Below are 16468 nucleotides of genomic sequence, written 5' to 3'. Positions count from 1 at the left end.
AGCCCAGGTTCCTGTGTGGAGGTCCATCTTGGGATGGATGGATGAATAGACATATGGCCAGCATATACTGTATTTCAGAAAAATGTACCCATTTTTAATCTCTTTTAATCCTTACACAAGTTGGTTCTACAGTAGTTTCAATGTCCGAATAAGATTGATGTATAAGTTTTGCTTCACTGGGGCTACTTTTACACTACCGTTTCTATTTTCCAGTATTGAGATCCGTCATAGGGTCTCAATACCGGAAGAAAATACTTCCGTTTTGTCCCCATTCATTGTCAATGGGGACAAAACGTAACTGAACAGAATGGAGTGCTCCAAAAAGCATTCTGTTACGTTTGCTTGAGTCCCCATACTGGAGAGCAAACCGTAGCATGCTGCGGTTTGCTTTCCGTCCTGGGATGCGGAGCAAGACGGATCCCTCATGACCCACAATGCAAGTCAATGGGGACGGATCCGTTTTCTCTGACACACAATCTGACACAAAAGAAAACGGATCCGTCCCCCACTGACTTTCAATGGTGTTCATGATGGATCCATCTTTGTTATGTTAAAGATAATACAACCGGATCCGTTCATAATGGATGCAGATGGTTGTATTATCAATAACGGTAGCGTTACAAAAAACGCTAGTGTGAAAGTAGCCGGAGATGGAGACTTGGTGAAGAGGAAATAACAGTGCCCATAGCAGGTTGTTTAACTATAGATATCATTGCTGTAGTGGAATCAGAGAACATTGATTGCTGTGGCTGGCAATATCTTTGGATTCTTTTTCGTGGTGCTCCATGGTTTGCTTTTTGATGTGCTTTTTATTATTATTATTTTGTCATTTTTTTTATAATCACATTGTGATGTTCCTGATCCAAATAATGCCATATTAACGGTTGTTGCCTCATCTGACCTGGGGATTACTGTAAATCCCTTTCCATGCATAAAATTCATCAGCCTTATGGATGGCTTTTTTGTGCATTTGTACACAATCTTACATATAGTGTGGTGTAGATATGAAAGTGCCAATTCAAATTTTGTTACATTGATTTGTATAGTTGTATATGTGTTAATGGAAATGAGACCAAGCTGGTCCTAAATATAGATGCCACTAACAAATGGCTCAATCTGGAAAACACGACAAGTAAGGCGCTAATGGTATTAAGAGTGTGCATGTGTAATAGTTAATTAAAAATGAACCTCTATCCGTGTCTTGTGGCTCTGCTAAAATTACATTTCTAAAAATCCATTTAAAGCTAGAAGACATTGCTACTGAAGAACACATGCATCTGCATGTCCAGAGAGCAATCTGTAAATAGGTCATTGGCAATAAGAGGCACATTGGTTTTCTTCTGCCTCCACCTAGTGGCTGCAAGTGGTAAATGCTTTGTGTATTTGTATTCATGTAGTCTTGTTGAGAAGGAGACGGCTATTAAAACAGAATCAAAGAAAGAACTGCATTTGTAAGATTAGTAGTTAAACATGTAAAGGATATATATGAAGATTGAGCAGAAGCAATGGGATCTCACTTACTGGTCTCCCCAGTTGCAAAGAATACAATTTACAGTTATATATACTATATCAGTGCTACCTTACTCCAGCCAGATTCCTTCATATCGGTAAATAGCCTTCTACAATAAATCAACATTGTCAACTCAGCAGGCACATTTTAATAAAAATTTTCTGAGGCTGCTGCTACATTGACTCATTCTGGTCAGAACAGAAGTAGTGGACCTCCTCTCCTAAGGTTTGTCTTTTAGGTCTTCCCAATCACACAGCTTGGTCCTATCATGAGAAAATTTCCACCCATCGCTTTCCTAATGGAAAACTTAAGTAAATTACATTGTCCTTTTTGGGGGGGGGGGAGATGTATAATAATTGTGGGTTCCCGGCTAAATTTCAGCAGATGTGGGGTTTGTGGTGTTCTTCACTCGTAACCCTCTATAGTACTAATGGATTCCATAATATATTATCTTCTATGGCAGCAATGAATGTACAGTATAATGCATTGTTCTTCTGATCTCTCTTTACATACTTCTGGGTGATACTACTTATACTACTGTATCTGTATTGAGGTGATTCGCAATAAAAACTATGTAATTCAGCACTACACACTTAATATTTTGTTTTTGCCTACAGTTTTAGTGTATACACTTACCCTTAAGTAAAACTATTTAAAAACCTGTAATGGAAGCTTTATAGTGAAGCATCTAAAATATTCTAGTGGTGGTTAAGGCTTCATGCACACGACCGTTGTGTGCACCCGTGGCCGTTGTGCCGTTTTCCGGTTTTTTTCGCGGACCCATTGACTTTCAATGTGTCCGTGGAAAAATCGGAAAATGCACCGTTTTGCAGCCGCATCCGTGATCCGTGTTTCCTAGCCGTGAAAAAAATAAGACCTGTCCTATTTTTTTCACGGCCAACGGTTCACGGACCCATTCAAGTCAATGGGTCCGTGAAAGAACACGGATGCACACAAGATTGGCATCCGTGTCCGTGATCCGTGGCCGTAGGTTACTTTCATACAGACGGATCCAAAGATCCGTCTGCATAAAAGCTTTTTCAGATCTAAGTTTTCACTTCGTGAAAACTCAGATCCGACAGTATATTCTAACACAGAAGCGTTCCCATGGTGATGGGGACGCTTCTAGTTAGAATACACTACAAACTGTGTACAAGACTGCCCCCTGCTGACTGGCAGCACCCGATCTCTTACAGGGGGCCGTGATCAGCACAATTAACCCCTTCAGGCCGCACACTGGCCACCAATGTTGTTAATGCTATAGAGGGAGGGGGGGCCGATGGGGGGCGCACACTGTGCCACCAACGATTTATTACAATAGAGGGAGGAAGGGGGGGGGCGCACACTGTGCCACCAACAAATTATTACAATAGAGGGATGAAGGGGGGGGGGGGCGCCGCACTGGCCACCAATGTTATTCAAACTGGGGAGGGGGGGGTCGGCCCCCTGCTGCCTGGCAGCCCTGATCTCTATACAGGGGTATATGATAGTACAATTAACCCCTTCAGGTGCGGCACCTGAGGGGTTAATTGTGCTGATCACGGCCCCTGTAAGAGATCGGATGCTGCTAGGCAGCAGGGGGCAGTCATGTACACAGTTTGTAGTATATTCTAACTAGAAGCGTCCCCATCACCATGGGAACGCCTCTGTGTTAGAATATACTGTCGGAAAGGAGGTTTCACGATCTAACTCATATCCGACAGTATATTCTAACATAGAGGTGTTCCCATGGTGATGGGGACGCTTCAAGTTAAAATATACCATTGGATTGGAGAAAACTCCGATCCGATGGTATAAAAGGGACTCCAGACTTTACATTGAAAGTCAATGGGGACGGATCCGTTTGAAATGGCACCATATTGTGTCAACGTCAAACGGATCCGTCCCCATTGACTTGCATTGTAATTCAGGACGGATCCGTTTGGCTCCGCACGGCCAGGCGGACACCAAAACGACTTTTTTTTCATGTCCGTGGATCCTCCAAAAATCAAGGAAGACCCACGGACGAAAAAATGGTCACGGATCACGGACCTACAGACCCCGTTTTTGCGGACCGTGAAAAAAAACGTCCGTGTGCATGAGGCCTAAGACAGGGAAATTCTTATATGGGTCACACTCCTCAATATAATTAAGTCAAATACTTACTATTCTTGAATGAAAGCGTTCTTCTAATTATAAAACAGCTTTTCATAAATGAATAGTGCATGTGAATGTAGCAAACTTCGTAACATATGTTATTAAAGAAAAAGGCTGCTATTTGCTTTTATCTGGCCACTTTGCTCTTTCCTGCTTTTAACATTGACATCTATGGAGAGAGGTGGGGGAGGAGGAGGCTCCTGGATGAGGGACACACAAACTACAGTTTCTTAGCTGTGCTACACTTGCCACTATTGAACCTACTATATCTAATAGTATAAGGTTGTTACACTGTTCGGAGTAATAAATCACTTAGCTGACAGCAGTACCCACCCTTCTCCATAGACTTTCATGTATGAGGGTGGGCCGTGCAATTAGACATAAAAGGCTGAGTGAAGGAACGGAGGTGGAGAGCAACCTGAGAAGCCCACAAGGAACCATAAATCTTTTTTGAGATATTACAAAGTTTCTTATAAGCACCTGTACTATTCATATATGAAAATATTCTTATAACTAGAGGTACATATTAACTGTAAGAATCCACTCCTTGACCGGTGAAGCGCTACATTTATGCAATGTGGAAAGAGACTTTTTTAATTATACAGGTAAAATGAAAAAAAAAACAAACACAACTATAGTTGTCTAGAAGTACAAAAGTGCCACAGAAAACTTTAGTGTGACAAGACAGAACTATTAAAATTGAGCTAAGGATCAAGTCACAATGCACAGGCAATTGTGCCAGATCTTTACTAAGTGCCATCAACATATCCATATAGGCTGTTTTTGTGTCTGTATATGTCTTAGGGTCCATTCACACGTCCGTAAGTGTTTTGCGGTTCCGCAAATTGCGGATCCGCAAAACACGGACACCTGCAATGTGCGATCCGCAATTTGCGGATCCACACATCACAGACACTATAATAGAAAATGCCTTTTCTGGTCCGCAATTGCGGACAAGAATAGGACATGTTCTATTTTTTCCAGGAACGAAATTGCAGATCCCGAAAAAACGGATGCGGATCCAGGAAATGTGGATTTGCATCCGTTCCAGCCCCATTGAAAGTGAATGGGTCCGCAAATTGCGGAACGAATGCGGACCCAAATTACGGACGTGTGAATGGACCCTTAATGTAACAAAAGCAGACCCAGATCAGGACGGTTACTATATTATTAGGGGGCCTGTGTGAATCTGACATGGACCCCCTTCTTTGCTTTTGGACCTCTTTTATGTGTCTAGTCCTCCATTGTATTCAGAAAATTACTTATCCAGCAAAGTCTATGACCTTTTCAGGGCTCTTTTGGATTAACGTGGAATATTAAAACAGTTTGCATTGTATAAGCATATCTACCTAATGGTTTGAAACTTTAAAGTATCTACTTCACACAAATGTATAGCTGTAAGGCTACTTTCACACTAGTGTTTTGGCTTTCCGTTTCTGAGATCCGTCATGGGCTCTCACAAGCGGTCCAAAACGGATTAGTTTTGCCCAATGCATTCTGAATGGAAAAGGATCCGCAAAAAAGGATAGTGTGAAAGTAGCCTAAACTAACTATGATATCTGTGTACTAAGATCACCTTGTCTTCTTGCATGCTTCCTTTTTCCCATAAGTCATATGAGCTACAATTTTGTATTTTTTTTTGTCCCTATTCAGGAGGGCCAAACAGACCATCACGATGGTGAGGATCATGACCATGTTCAGGAGGATCCACAGCAACAGGACGAATACTGACCCCCACCTCCTCCCTTCCGCTCCCCTCACTGTTGTCATTTCACGTGGAACTTTCTTTCAAGAGAGCAATGTGTGGCCAGTCACACTCGGCACACCCCTACCATGTAATGTACTATAGTGAGTGCCAGCAAACCACCGCATTCTGTACCAGTTACTTTCCCAAGAAGTGTTTACAGAAGTTATTCCAGCCCAAGCAAAAGTGAGAGGTGTGGGGCTACTCGGCAGCAGCTTGTACCACTTGACTGTTTTTAAATTGTTTTCAAATCTTTTCCATATTTTTTTATTTATTTGTAATTGAGCTATTTCCTTGTTTTCCAAACTGCTTGCTTCTAATTGTAATATCGTACAATATTTATATATACATGTCGTACATAGGAACCATCACTACCACGTATTACGAATGTAAAAGTGCTAAGTTAACAGAAAAGAAAAAAACTAGAAAAAAAAACACGTGTACCAGGTTAATGTATCTTGTTAAGGAGAAACGGCTGCTGGCTTGTAGCTGAGAAAGTGTTGACCTGTTTTAGGGGGTTTGTTTGGTTAATTTATCCTAAAGGAAGATAATTGCACTCAAAAATGCGAAGATCTGATCACTCTCCCACATGTAGTAAAGATTCACCCACCTGATGCCAGATGTCCACGGATATCAGTGGAGGGCATGAGACATTAATTCAAGGTAATGTATTTGTTCCTAGGTCTTCCATAACATCAGGACTTTTTCCTGCAAGAAAAAAAAAATATGAGATTCCTGAACTGCATACATTTTTCACCCCTAAAATCTTCATCACTCCCCGATACAGCTCTATTGTTGTCAAAATAAATGTTTTATTAATATTTTTTCTAAGAGTTTATTACATTTTTATTTTGTTATTGTTAAAGTAGTAGAAAACCACTTACAGCACACACAGTAGCTATGGGATGTTGGCGTCGGACTGAAGCATGCACAGCTCATGCACCAGAGGGCCTACTGAGGAGGTACAGATATTATATGCAGTACAAATGTTTTTTTTTTTTTTAATTGTTCTTTATTTTTTTAATCATATAAATACATACTCCGATGTTTTGATATTTAATAATCTTGAGTTATTGACATAATTGTTAATTTGAAGTTTTCCTCTTCTCAAGCATTTGCTGAAGGCTTGAGAGCCGCCAGCATTTCCCACACCAGTCCGACACTAACTTAGTATTACTGAGTCAGGCTGAAAAGTCATCTTGAGGAGATTTGTATTCAGTCATAACAACAGTTTTATAACAGTAAGGGTGCATTCGCACGGCCGTGTCCATTTTACGGACCGCAAAACATGACACCGGCCGTGTGCACGCCGCATCGCAGTGCAAACTCATTGACTTCTATTGTTCCACGATCCACACGTTGCAGCCTATCTTTTGCTTTGTGGCCTCGCGGACCCGGAAGCACACGGAAGCCCTTCTGTGTGCTTCTGGGTCCGTGTGGCCCCTCCGCAGAAGATAGGACATGTCTTATTGTTTGCCACACATTGCAGATTGCGGGCCCATTAAAGTCAACGAGGCGGGGTGCACACGGCCAGTGTTTGTATTTTGCAGATTGCAGTCCGTGAAGCATGCATGGCCAGGTGGTCGCACCCTAACCTGAATTATTGACTGACCAGATAATGCCATGACATTTTTTTTTTTCATTGCCGAAGAGCTAGAACACACATAGAAACTGTCATGTAACAAACAGGAATACAGCAACATGACTTCTCTAGAAATACACATACTCACTTAATTGGCATCTGCCTAAGCATAAGATGCAGTAATTCAGTATAAACAGAAATATCATAAAATGCTTGTTAAGCTGCTGTAGTGCACTATATTTCTCTGAATGCAGTATTAACAGACTTGAGTATACAATGACACCAGTAATATAATCTTCCCCATATATGTACTACCTCTATTATTTATCAGATGTTTGGCTTATTGAAGGCTTGGGTGACTACCTTCTTAACAAGCATCATGGAAACTTTCAGTACATTGTTCAGATCCCTGTGGTCTCTGCAATAGAAGCTTTTTTTTATATCGCAAACCAATATTCAAAATGTATAGAATGCAAAAACGCTTCTAATCAGTGATGTCTCAAGAAAACGATGCAACAGTAAATATCTCACCATGGCTGATGAGACGTCTGTCCAGCTCTATGGAGACAGAAGAATCAGATGTATCACACCAGTGATGCCAGTGCCGACAGCTATCTCTCCAGATCCTCCCATGTAGTGAATGGGAAGAAGAGAGAAAGCTGCTGCCAAAAAATTCTGGCAGCAGTTTTTCTCCTGAGAACAAAAGGATCGGCATCAACTTCAGCATTCGGGGGAGATTTGGTAGGCCTTATACACATGCATACATTAGATGGTCAGCCGATCCTATTGATATAGCTTTCTCCCCTGTGTATAGATCCTGTAGAAGCAGCACGTGGAGCCATGTGGAAATAGCTTTCGGAACTGACAATTAAGTGAGACAGTTTTCTGTGGATTGTATTGCTGTACATTAACAATGCCTGTATTTTCCCCCCCGCTTTCTTTTGGCATTTTCTTCTGTTATATTTTTCTTTTTCTGGATAGCACATCATACAAAATTATATATGAAATGTAAACTGAAAGGAATGTAAACATATGTATTGTTAAATATAAATAGGTAATGAAGTCCTGATTAGATGGCAAGAGTCTTATTCGGATGTATCACACTCATTTTACCATACACATGACTTGTCGCATGATAGAGTAGTTTTTTTTTGTCTATGAATATGTGAATAACTTGCGTTTTATCTTTTTACATATTTAATAAAAAAATGTATATGTTATTAAAAAAATGCCAATTTTACCAACTATTCAAAATGGGGCACATTGTAACTTGTCTGTCTGTTATTAAACCACCACATTCATTTTAAAATGCATTTTGTCTATTACAGTTTCAGCTGAAAGGCTATGGGAGAAATGATCATGAGTCGAATCTGATTAATAAAACACCCCCAGTTATGAACATGATTGGCTTCCTTGGTTCACTTGTTTAATGTTTGCATTGCGATCTTCTAAATATATTAATGTACATGCTGTAAGTGTAAAAGCCAGAAAAGGGTTTGATCACTTCAGTGTTTGTCCTGCCAGGGTAGGCAAATTTATTCCATTTATTGAACCTTTAAATCTCACCAAATATCTTGGAATGATGTACAGTATGGTTCTTTTGGAAATATACGGTACTAGGTTTTACCATAGATATTGAGTAAGAATTGTCAATAGTGTTATAGGCCAAAAAAATCCTGTTGACATGAGCATAAACAGGGTTAAAAAAAAATGCATGCCACGTGACCATTTTTTTGAAACTTTTTGTGAGACATCTGCATGTCGATCAAAGAAATGTAGTGACCTTGGCACTTTGAAACGGAGTTGCATGCTAAGTTATCTTTATGCCCTGTTCACACCACATAAAACGAGCCCCTGCAAAAGATGATCAGCAGAAAAATAAAAAAAATAATTTGTTCAGAAATTGGAGGCTGAAAAAAAAAATTAAACAAAGAAAGTAGACATATTTGATATCATTGCGTCCGCAACAACCTGCTCAATAAAAATAGCACATGTCAGATGAATGTTGTAAAAAATAAAAAACAGTGCCAAAACAGCCATTTTTTGGTTAACTTGCCTCAGAAAAAAACCTAATATAGTGCAATTAAAAATCATATGTACCCCAAAATAGTACCAATAAAACTGGCACCTTATCCCCTAGTTTCCAAAATGGGGGTCACTTTTTGGGAGTTTCTACTGTAAGGGTGCATCAGTGGGCTTCAAATGGGACATGGCATCTAAAAACCAGTCCAGCAAAATCTGCCTTCCAAAAACCATATGGAGCTCCTTTTCCTCTGCGCCCTGCCGTGTGCCCTTACATCAGTTTACGACCATATATGGGGTGTTTCTGTAAACCGCAGAATCACGGTAATAAATATTGAGTTTTGTTTGGCTGTTAACCCTCGATGTGTTAAAGAAAAAAATGGATTAAAATGTAAAATCTGCCAAAAAAGTGAAATTTTAAAATTTGATCTCCATTCTCCTTTGTATGTAAGCCCCACAAAGTGACTTCAGGTCCTTAAAAAGTGGGTTTTGGAAATTTTCTTAAAAATTTTAAGAATTGCTTACAAAAATAGAAAAGCTAAAATTTCTGGGGAAATTGTGTGAAGTGTTCTTGCTTCCACCAGCAGTCTACAACTGGACTGGGCACAGTAACTTTATGGAGTGGGCAGAGTACACTGTGTGGAGTGTTTGGAGTGAGTAAAGATAGTAAACATTACATTAACCAATTGATTGATCACATTTAAAAAGTGCACATGGCAAGCTTGATAGAGTTAAAAATGCATTTCAACTTTATTTTTTTTATATAGCACATTAAATTGCAATGTTGTTGCCCAACGTGCTTCACAGTTACATTAAAACATACATTTACTGAAAAAATTGGATTGGCTCACCCTCCAAATAATATGGAATGGGTGCTCCCCCTAAAAGAAAGATATCCTCAATCTTCTAAGGTATATAAATTAACTGAATAAATAAGAGGGGCAGACCTGCATCTAAAAATCACATGGAGCTGCAGCCAATACGTTTATATACTATTTATTTGCACCAAAAAATAATTAAAACAAATGAGGTACCTCAATATATTACTATAAAATACATTCACTTAAAATCATAGAAATTAATAACCATCTGTAAGGGCTTGATGTTAAATATAGTAAAAATGTCACTAGTTGTTCGTTACTATGCAGTAAGAGATCGTGGTTATTTGATTTTGTATACAGTCTTTGATACAAATTCCAATGCGCAGGGTTTGGTGCGCAATGTCTCTGCTGATATTTAGTAGGTAAATAGCAACTATGACTGGTATTTTCCGAATACATATACAGTCTCGTTCTTTTGGTTGGTTATCTTCACAGCATATACCGGATAGTGTGCTGTTAAATCTTACTGTGTGTGAACACACTACTCACTGTTCTGAAGCGGTGGAGTGACCGATCACTCGTGCTTAGCGTGGCGTCCCACGTGTTGCAGCATAGGTGGTCTCAATTTTGGTCCGCTCTTTGGTATAAGTGAGCAGGGTACCGTAGCAGGGAAGAAAACTGTCCGTTTAGACGCCGGGGTCTAAGGTAATTAGGACCCACTTGAATCTTCGGCGTTACTTAGTGTCTGTTGATCTGGAGACAGCAGGACTTAAGTTTCTTCCTGTCGGCTGTAGAGAAGCGATTCCAAGGATTCAGAGATGTTGCGCAGATTGTATGCTGCGGTTTCTTTCTTTACTCGAGACTTGTGTACACCAGACGCGTTTCGGAGTTGGCAGTGACTCAGTGGTCAAGTCTCGTCTGTTGTGTAGGAGTTTATATAGGACTAAATCCATCTGCTCATTATGACTTGTTTCGTCATCACAGAGTAAAACGGAAAGTCTGGATATGGGTTTCCCGGCTGTTTGCCCTTTAATCATCTTAATATAAATATGTACGTGTATAAAAGTTCACTAGATATAACAAAAATGTGCATAAGAGTATATATATAACAACTGATAAAATAAACGCATTGGCTGATAATATATATTTTAAAGACAGTCCTTCATATAAATGGATTCCTAAATACGCCAAATGGGACTTGGTGTATAATATAGTTTAAAACAGCTTACTCATACGGAATTATTTGCAAATCGCATATGCTATATGCATATTGAATCGCCATTTCATATATCTCTTGATGCGGTTTGATATTATTTGCATTTGATATTATTTGTCTCTCCATCTAATGCAGTTTTTTTGCGTTTTATCCACATAGATACAATCTTTAATCTCCATGTGATTGTATATGGAGATGCAAGCAAGACCAAAGGGATAAATACCGCAATTCAAGATTAGAATATGATAAAATAATAAAAAGATAAAATTGATAAGAAAATAAAAGCTTTATAAAATAGTTACAAACATATATAATGTGATTTAGTGTGTAGTATAAATTTGAGTACCGTACTCTACAAGGTTACTTAATGGATCATACATTACTTGTACATATTAGGTCTCCTTTCTATATGTCTGTTAATACGGTTCCAATCATAATTTTATTTTATTTTACTTTATTTTGTCTCATTTTATTCCATTTGACCATATCTGCATCCCCATCTGATGCAAGTCATGCGTTTGATCTACATGGATACATATTGACCCCCATATAGATGCATCCATGCATGCAGACACGGTCAAAGGTAACAGATATTATTCAACATCACAGTTCAAAAACCTAAAATATAAAAAATATAAAATTGTGATAATGCAAAGTAGTGATGATATGGAACTTTATGGATAAAAACGTTGAAATGCCTTAAAATGGTTAAAAATATATATATATATATGGTTAATAATTTTTTATAAGTACAATAATTGAGTATCCACAACATAGTGAGATATTTATATAGTTAATACAATTGATATAATTATTAACTATTGGTTTTCCACACCAAATTTGTCGAGTCCATAAACAGCACTAGCACGAACACTCTATTCATTTTAAATATGCGTAAATTAATTGTGCTGTATTCCCAATATAAATAAATGATACATAGGGGGTCAATAAACAGGTAGGAACTAGTGTTAGGGACCACTCAATAGAGGCGACCTTGACGTGGTGAGTGGCTTATTAAGCTTTGGCCAAAATGTACACCAATGCCTCATCCAGCATGGAGGCAGGGCAGAATGCTGGATCCAGAGTGCTATCACATTTGTACTTTCCGTTTGTATATGTATTTCGCCATAGTGATGTGCACTTACATACAGGTTGTGCTGACCCAATCCCCCACATTTTTTTTATGTGATATACGTTAAATGATATACGATTTGTGTAGGTGGGCTTGAAAATGAGGGAGTGGTGGCAGTTTAGAAATCATGGCCTGATTTGTCAGCTCCCACTCTAGTTTTGAACATTCCGCCATTCTTTCCTATGGGACCAATTTCGCCACAAAAACGCCGATATTTTGTGAACCATTTGGCGAAACGTTCCACAAAGTAATAGCACACCAATCGGGGACAATCCGCGTGTTTCGGTATATTACTGTCTATGTAGTGTAAAAACTGTGGGAGGATTTAGGGTGGTAAATTTGTCTATAATAAGAATATATATGTAAGATAACAGTAAGTGGTCTTGCCATGCAAGAACACTTAATTCTAAACCTTATAGCGTCCTAAAAAAATAAAATGACATTTGCAAAATGATGCCAACATAAAGTAGACATATGGGGAAAGTTAAGTAATAAATATTTTATGAGGTATCACTTTCTGTTTTAAAAGCAGAGAAATTGAAATGGTAAAAATTGCAAATTTTTCAAAATTTTTGATAAATTTGGGATTTTTTATAAATAAAGGTGAAATATATTGACTTAAATTTATGACTATCATGAAGTACAATGTGTCACAAGAAAACAATCTCAGAATGGCTTGGATAAATAAAAGTGTTCCAAAGCTATTACCACATAAAGTGACACATGTCAGATTTGCAAAAAATGGCCTGGGCAGAAGGGCAAAAACAGGCCCAGGATAAAAGTGGTTAAATCACATTTTAATGTGAAGTATTTTTTTTTTTTGTAGAAATTTTTATTTATTTGCACTGGCCACTAGGCCTAAAATATGTTAAGACTTCCTGTCTTTTGAGAGTTAGGCTGCATACACACTTCAGTCATTTGGGCAGTTATTTCCATCAGTTATTGTGAGCCAAAACCAGTAGTGAACCCTACACAGCCATAAGTATAAGGCCTCATGCACACGCCCGTTGTGTGTTTTGCGGATCCGCAAAACACGGATGGGGCACTTCCAGATTATTTTCTGTCCGCCGCCACAAAACAATGGTGCTTATAGAACAGACTACACTGTGTAGAGGTATACTGTATATTGTGTGGCACAGTGTATGCTATGTGTGTATAACATAAACCTATTTCACATGCAAACTTACAATTACTTGGCTTGGCCCTTGGGGATCTCAGACACCACTTCAACACTTTGGCTGGGGGGGCTCGGTGGAGCTGATGTTGTTTTATCCTAATGTGAGAAAGATTTCATAAAAAGGATTTGGAGAAGGGGCAGAGGGATAGCAGAGCAGGGAGAGGCTGGTGCTGCTACTAGGGGGCTCATACCATGGGGAAGTAAAAAGCCCACCATAATGCCCCCCCAGTAAAAATAATTCTCCTTATAATGTGACAGTGCAAAAAATCCCCCATTGTAATGCCCCCAGTTGAGCTAATGTCCCCATAGTGCCCCCATAATGTGCCAGTATAAAATACCCCTATATTGTGCCCCAGTAAATGCCCCATAGTGCTCCTCAACCCCCTTCCTCCTAGTGCCCCCCATAATGTAACAGTATAAAATGCCCCATGTATAGTGCCCCAGTAGATGCCCTCAGTGTCCCCCATAATTTGCAAGTATAAAATACCCCTTCTTAGTGCCCCCCGTAGATGACCCCATAGTACCCCTCTCCCCCCTTCCCCATAGTACCCACCATAATGTGTCCCAGTATAAAATGCTACTGCACAGAGCCCCCCATATAAATAACCCCTTCTTTGTGGCCTCAGTAGATGCCCCTATAGTGCCCACCAATAATGTGCCAGTAATAAGTGCCCCCAATAATGTGCCAGTAACAAGAGCCCCCCATCACATGCCAGTAACAAGAGCCCCCCATCACGTGCCAGTAACAAGAGCCCCAATCACGTGCCAGTAATAAGTGCCCCCCCATCATGTACCAGTAATAAGAGCCCCCCATGTGCCAGTAATAAGAGCCCCCATCACGTGCCAGTAATAAGAGCCCCCCAATGTGCCAGTAATAAGAGCCCAGCCCCCCATCACGTGCCAGTAATAAGAGCCCCCATCACTTGCCATTAATAAGAGCCCCCCATCACGTGCCAGTAATAAGAGCCCCCCCAATGTGCCAGTAATAAGAGCCCCCCATCACGTGCCAGTAATAAGAGCCCCCAATGTGCCAGTAACAAGAGCCCCCCCATCGTGTGCCAGTATTAAGAGCCCCCCATCATGTGCCAGTAATAAGCCCCCCATCACGTGCCAGTAATAAGAGCCCCCCATCACGTGCCAGTAATAAGAGCCCCCAATGTGCCAGTAACAAGAGCCCCCCCATCATGTGCCAGTAATAAGCCCCCCATCATGTGCCAGTAATAAGCCCCCCCATGTGCCAGTAATAAGAGCCCCCCATCATGTGCCAGTAATAAGAGCCCCCCCATCATGTGCCAGTAATAAGAGCCCCCCATCATGTGCCAGTAACAAGAGCCCCCCAATGTGCCAGTAACAAGAGCCCCCCATGTGCCAGTAACAAGAGCCCCCCATGTGCCAGTAAGAGGCCCCCCCCCATCATGTGCCAGCCCAGTAACAAGAGCTTAGAGCCCCCCCCCCCCAATGTGCCAGTAACAAGAGGTCCCCACAATGTGCCTGTAAAACGATTCTACATATAAAAAAGAAACACTAATACTTACCTCCATGTCAGCGATGCGATGCAGGCCTCTTCCGGCCTGTGCCCTGCACTGTATGGCTCAAGCGGCGCAATGCCGTCATCGCGACGCCTGCGCCAGCCTCTGGTAGGCTTCTGGCTTAGTGCCTGCAGCCTATCAGAGGAAGGGTAAGGGACACGCCTCCTCCCTCCCCGCCGCAGCACAGGCATCTGTATCGCTGTCCTGAGGACAGCGATACAGATGACTATGGAGATGAGCGCAATGGAAGCGCTCATCTCCCTGTGCCCTGCGGCCGCCGCCACCCCTCCGAGCTGTTCAGTTGGGGGGGCACAGCATGATGTAGGGGGGGCCGTGGCCCCCCCTTGGCGGCGCCCCTGGTCTTTGGGTGGTCCACAACTAGTTAAGTTCAGACCTGAATAATTTATGGGCAGTCAGTGGAAAGCGAATAACAATTGTAAAAAAATTTGTGTTAAAGGAAATGTGTCACCAAAAATGTTATCTTCCAGTTAAAACTAGATAGTAACACATGTACTTTTTTTTTTTCTAATCTGATTTTATTTTCTGATTGCAGATTTTTTTATTCTTTTTCCTGAACTTGATTATGGGGGTGGCCATCTTGTTTGAACTGTTCTTAACATTATTTACAAAAAATTGCTGTAGGGGAGTGGATCCTGACCGCTGATCAGGATGGAGGTCTGACACAGAGCTCTCGCTTCACTAACCCATGCCTCTATAAATTACCACGTTGGAACAACTCCAAAATGGTCAAGATTGGAAGGGAAAGATCCAGGGAATCCCCTGCTACTCCGACACAGAAAAGGAATCAAGCAGAGATGGACCGCTTCCTTAAAAAGAAGTTTGCTGTATCCCCTGCATGCATGGACAAGATGGCACCACAAGCATGTGGCCGAGGCTCGGATGAGGAAGACAAGGAAGAGACAAGCAGCGCGCCAGACACAGCTGAATCTGAAGACCGCAGAGCAGTCACCAGAGCCTTCTTTAAAGACAAGCGCTTGCCCCACTGTTAAAAGAAGTCAGAGACCTCAGGAAAGACATGATGGCATTGGGGCACAGAGTGGAATCGCTAGAGAGCAACCAGTGTATCATGTCTACTCATAGCTCCGCTGTAGTCCAATCGATGGGGGCGCAAACTAACTCCCTCAATACTGATTATCTTCTCATAGAAGACTAAGAGAATCGCAGCAGGAGAAAGAACATTAGAATTAAAGGTCTCCCTGAGTCGATTGCACCGCCAAACCTGCACTCTACCGCCATGGAATTGTTCTCAGACCTCCTGGGGGAAGACAGAGCGTGCACTATCATTATTGAGAAAATCCACAGGTCCCTCCGGCCTCCACCCAAGCAAGGCGAACCCCCTAGAGACGTTTGTAGCCTCCTCAGTTAAAGAGACACAATTGTCATCTTGCAGGCGGTAAGAGAAAAAAAGGTCATTACTATTAGCGGGACCCAAATCCTTTTGTATTAGGACCTTGCCCCATCTACACTATCTAAAAGAAGGGCTCTTAAGCCTCTCACTGATTATCTACGCAGTCAGAAAATACTATACAGGTGGCTGTAACCCTTTGGGATTACATTCAGCAGGGAAGGAAAGCGCTG

At 41.0% G+C, this 16468-nt stretch overlaps 1 protein-coding gene across 3 annotated transcripts in view; it reads left to right on the top strand.

The window, feature by feature from the left end:
* Positions 1–8376, top strand: part of MAPRE2 (microtubule associated protein RP/EB family member 2) — a 200452-nt gene extending 192076 nt beyond the window's left edge. For all 3 annotated transcript variants that reach the window (XM_040431897.1, XM_040431898.1, XM_040431896.1), the window contains one exon: positions 5300–8376. In XM_040431897.1, the coding sequence (XP_040287831.1) occupies positions 5300–5377 (78 nt within the window). In that variant the 3' untranslated portion in view covers positions 5378–8376. The remainder of the gene's footprint in view (positions 1–5299) is intronic.
* The last annotated feature ends 8092 nt before the right edge of the window (positions 8377–16468 follow it).

This window comes from Bufo bufo, chromosome 5, assembly GCF_905171765.1.
Source record: "Bufo bufo chromosome 5, aBufBuf1.1, whole genome shotgun sequence".
Taxonomy (NCBI): domain Eukaryota; kingdom Metazoa; phylum Chordata; class Amphibia; order Anura; family Bufonidae; genus Bufo; species Bufo bufo.
This window is presented reverse-complemented; position numbering and strand designations above follow the sequence as displayed.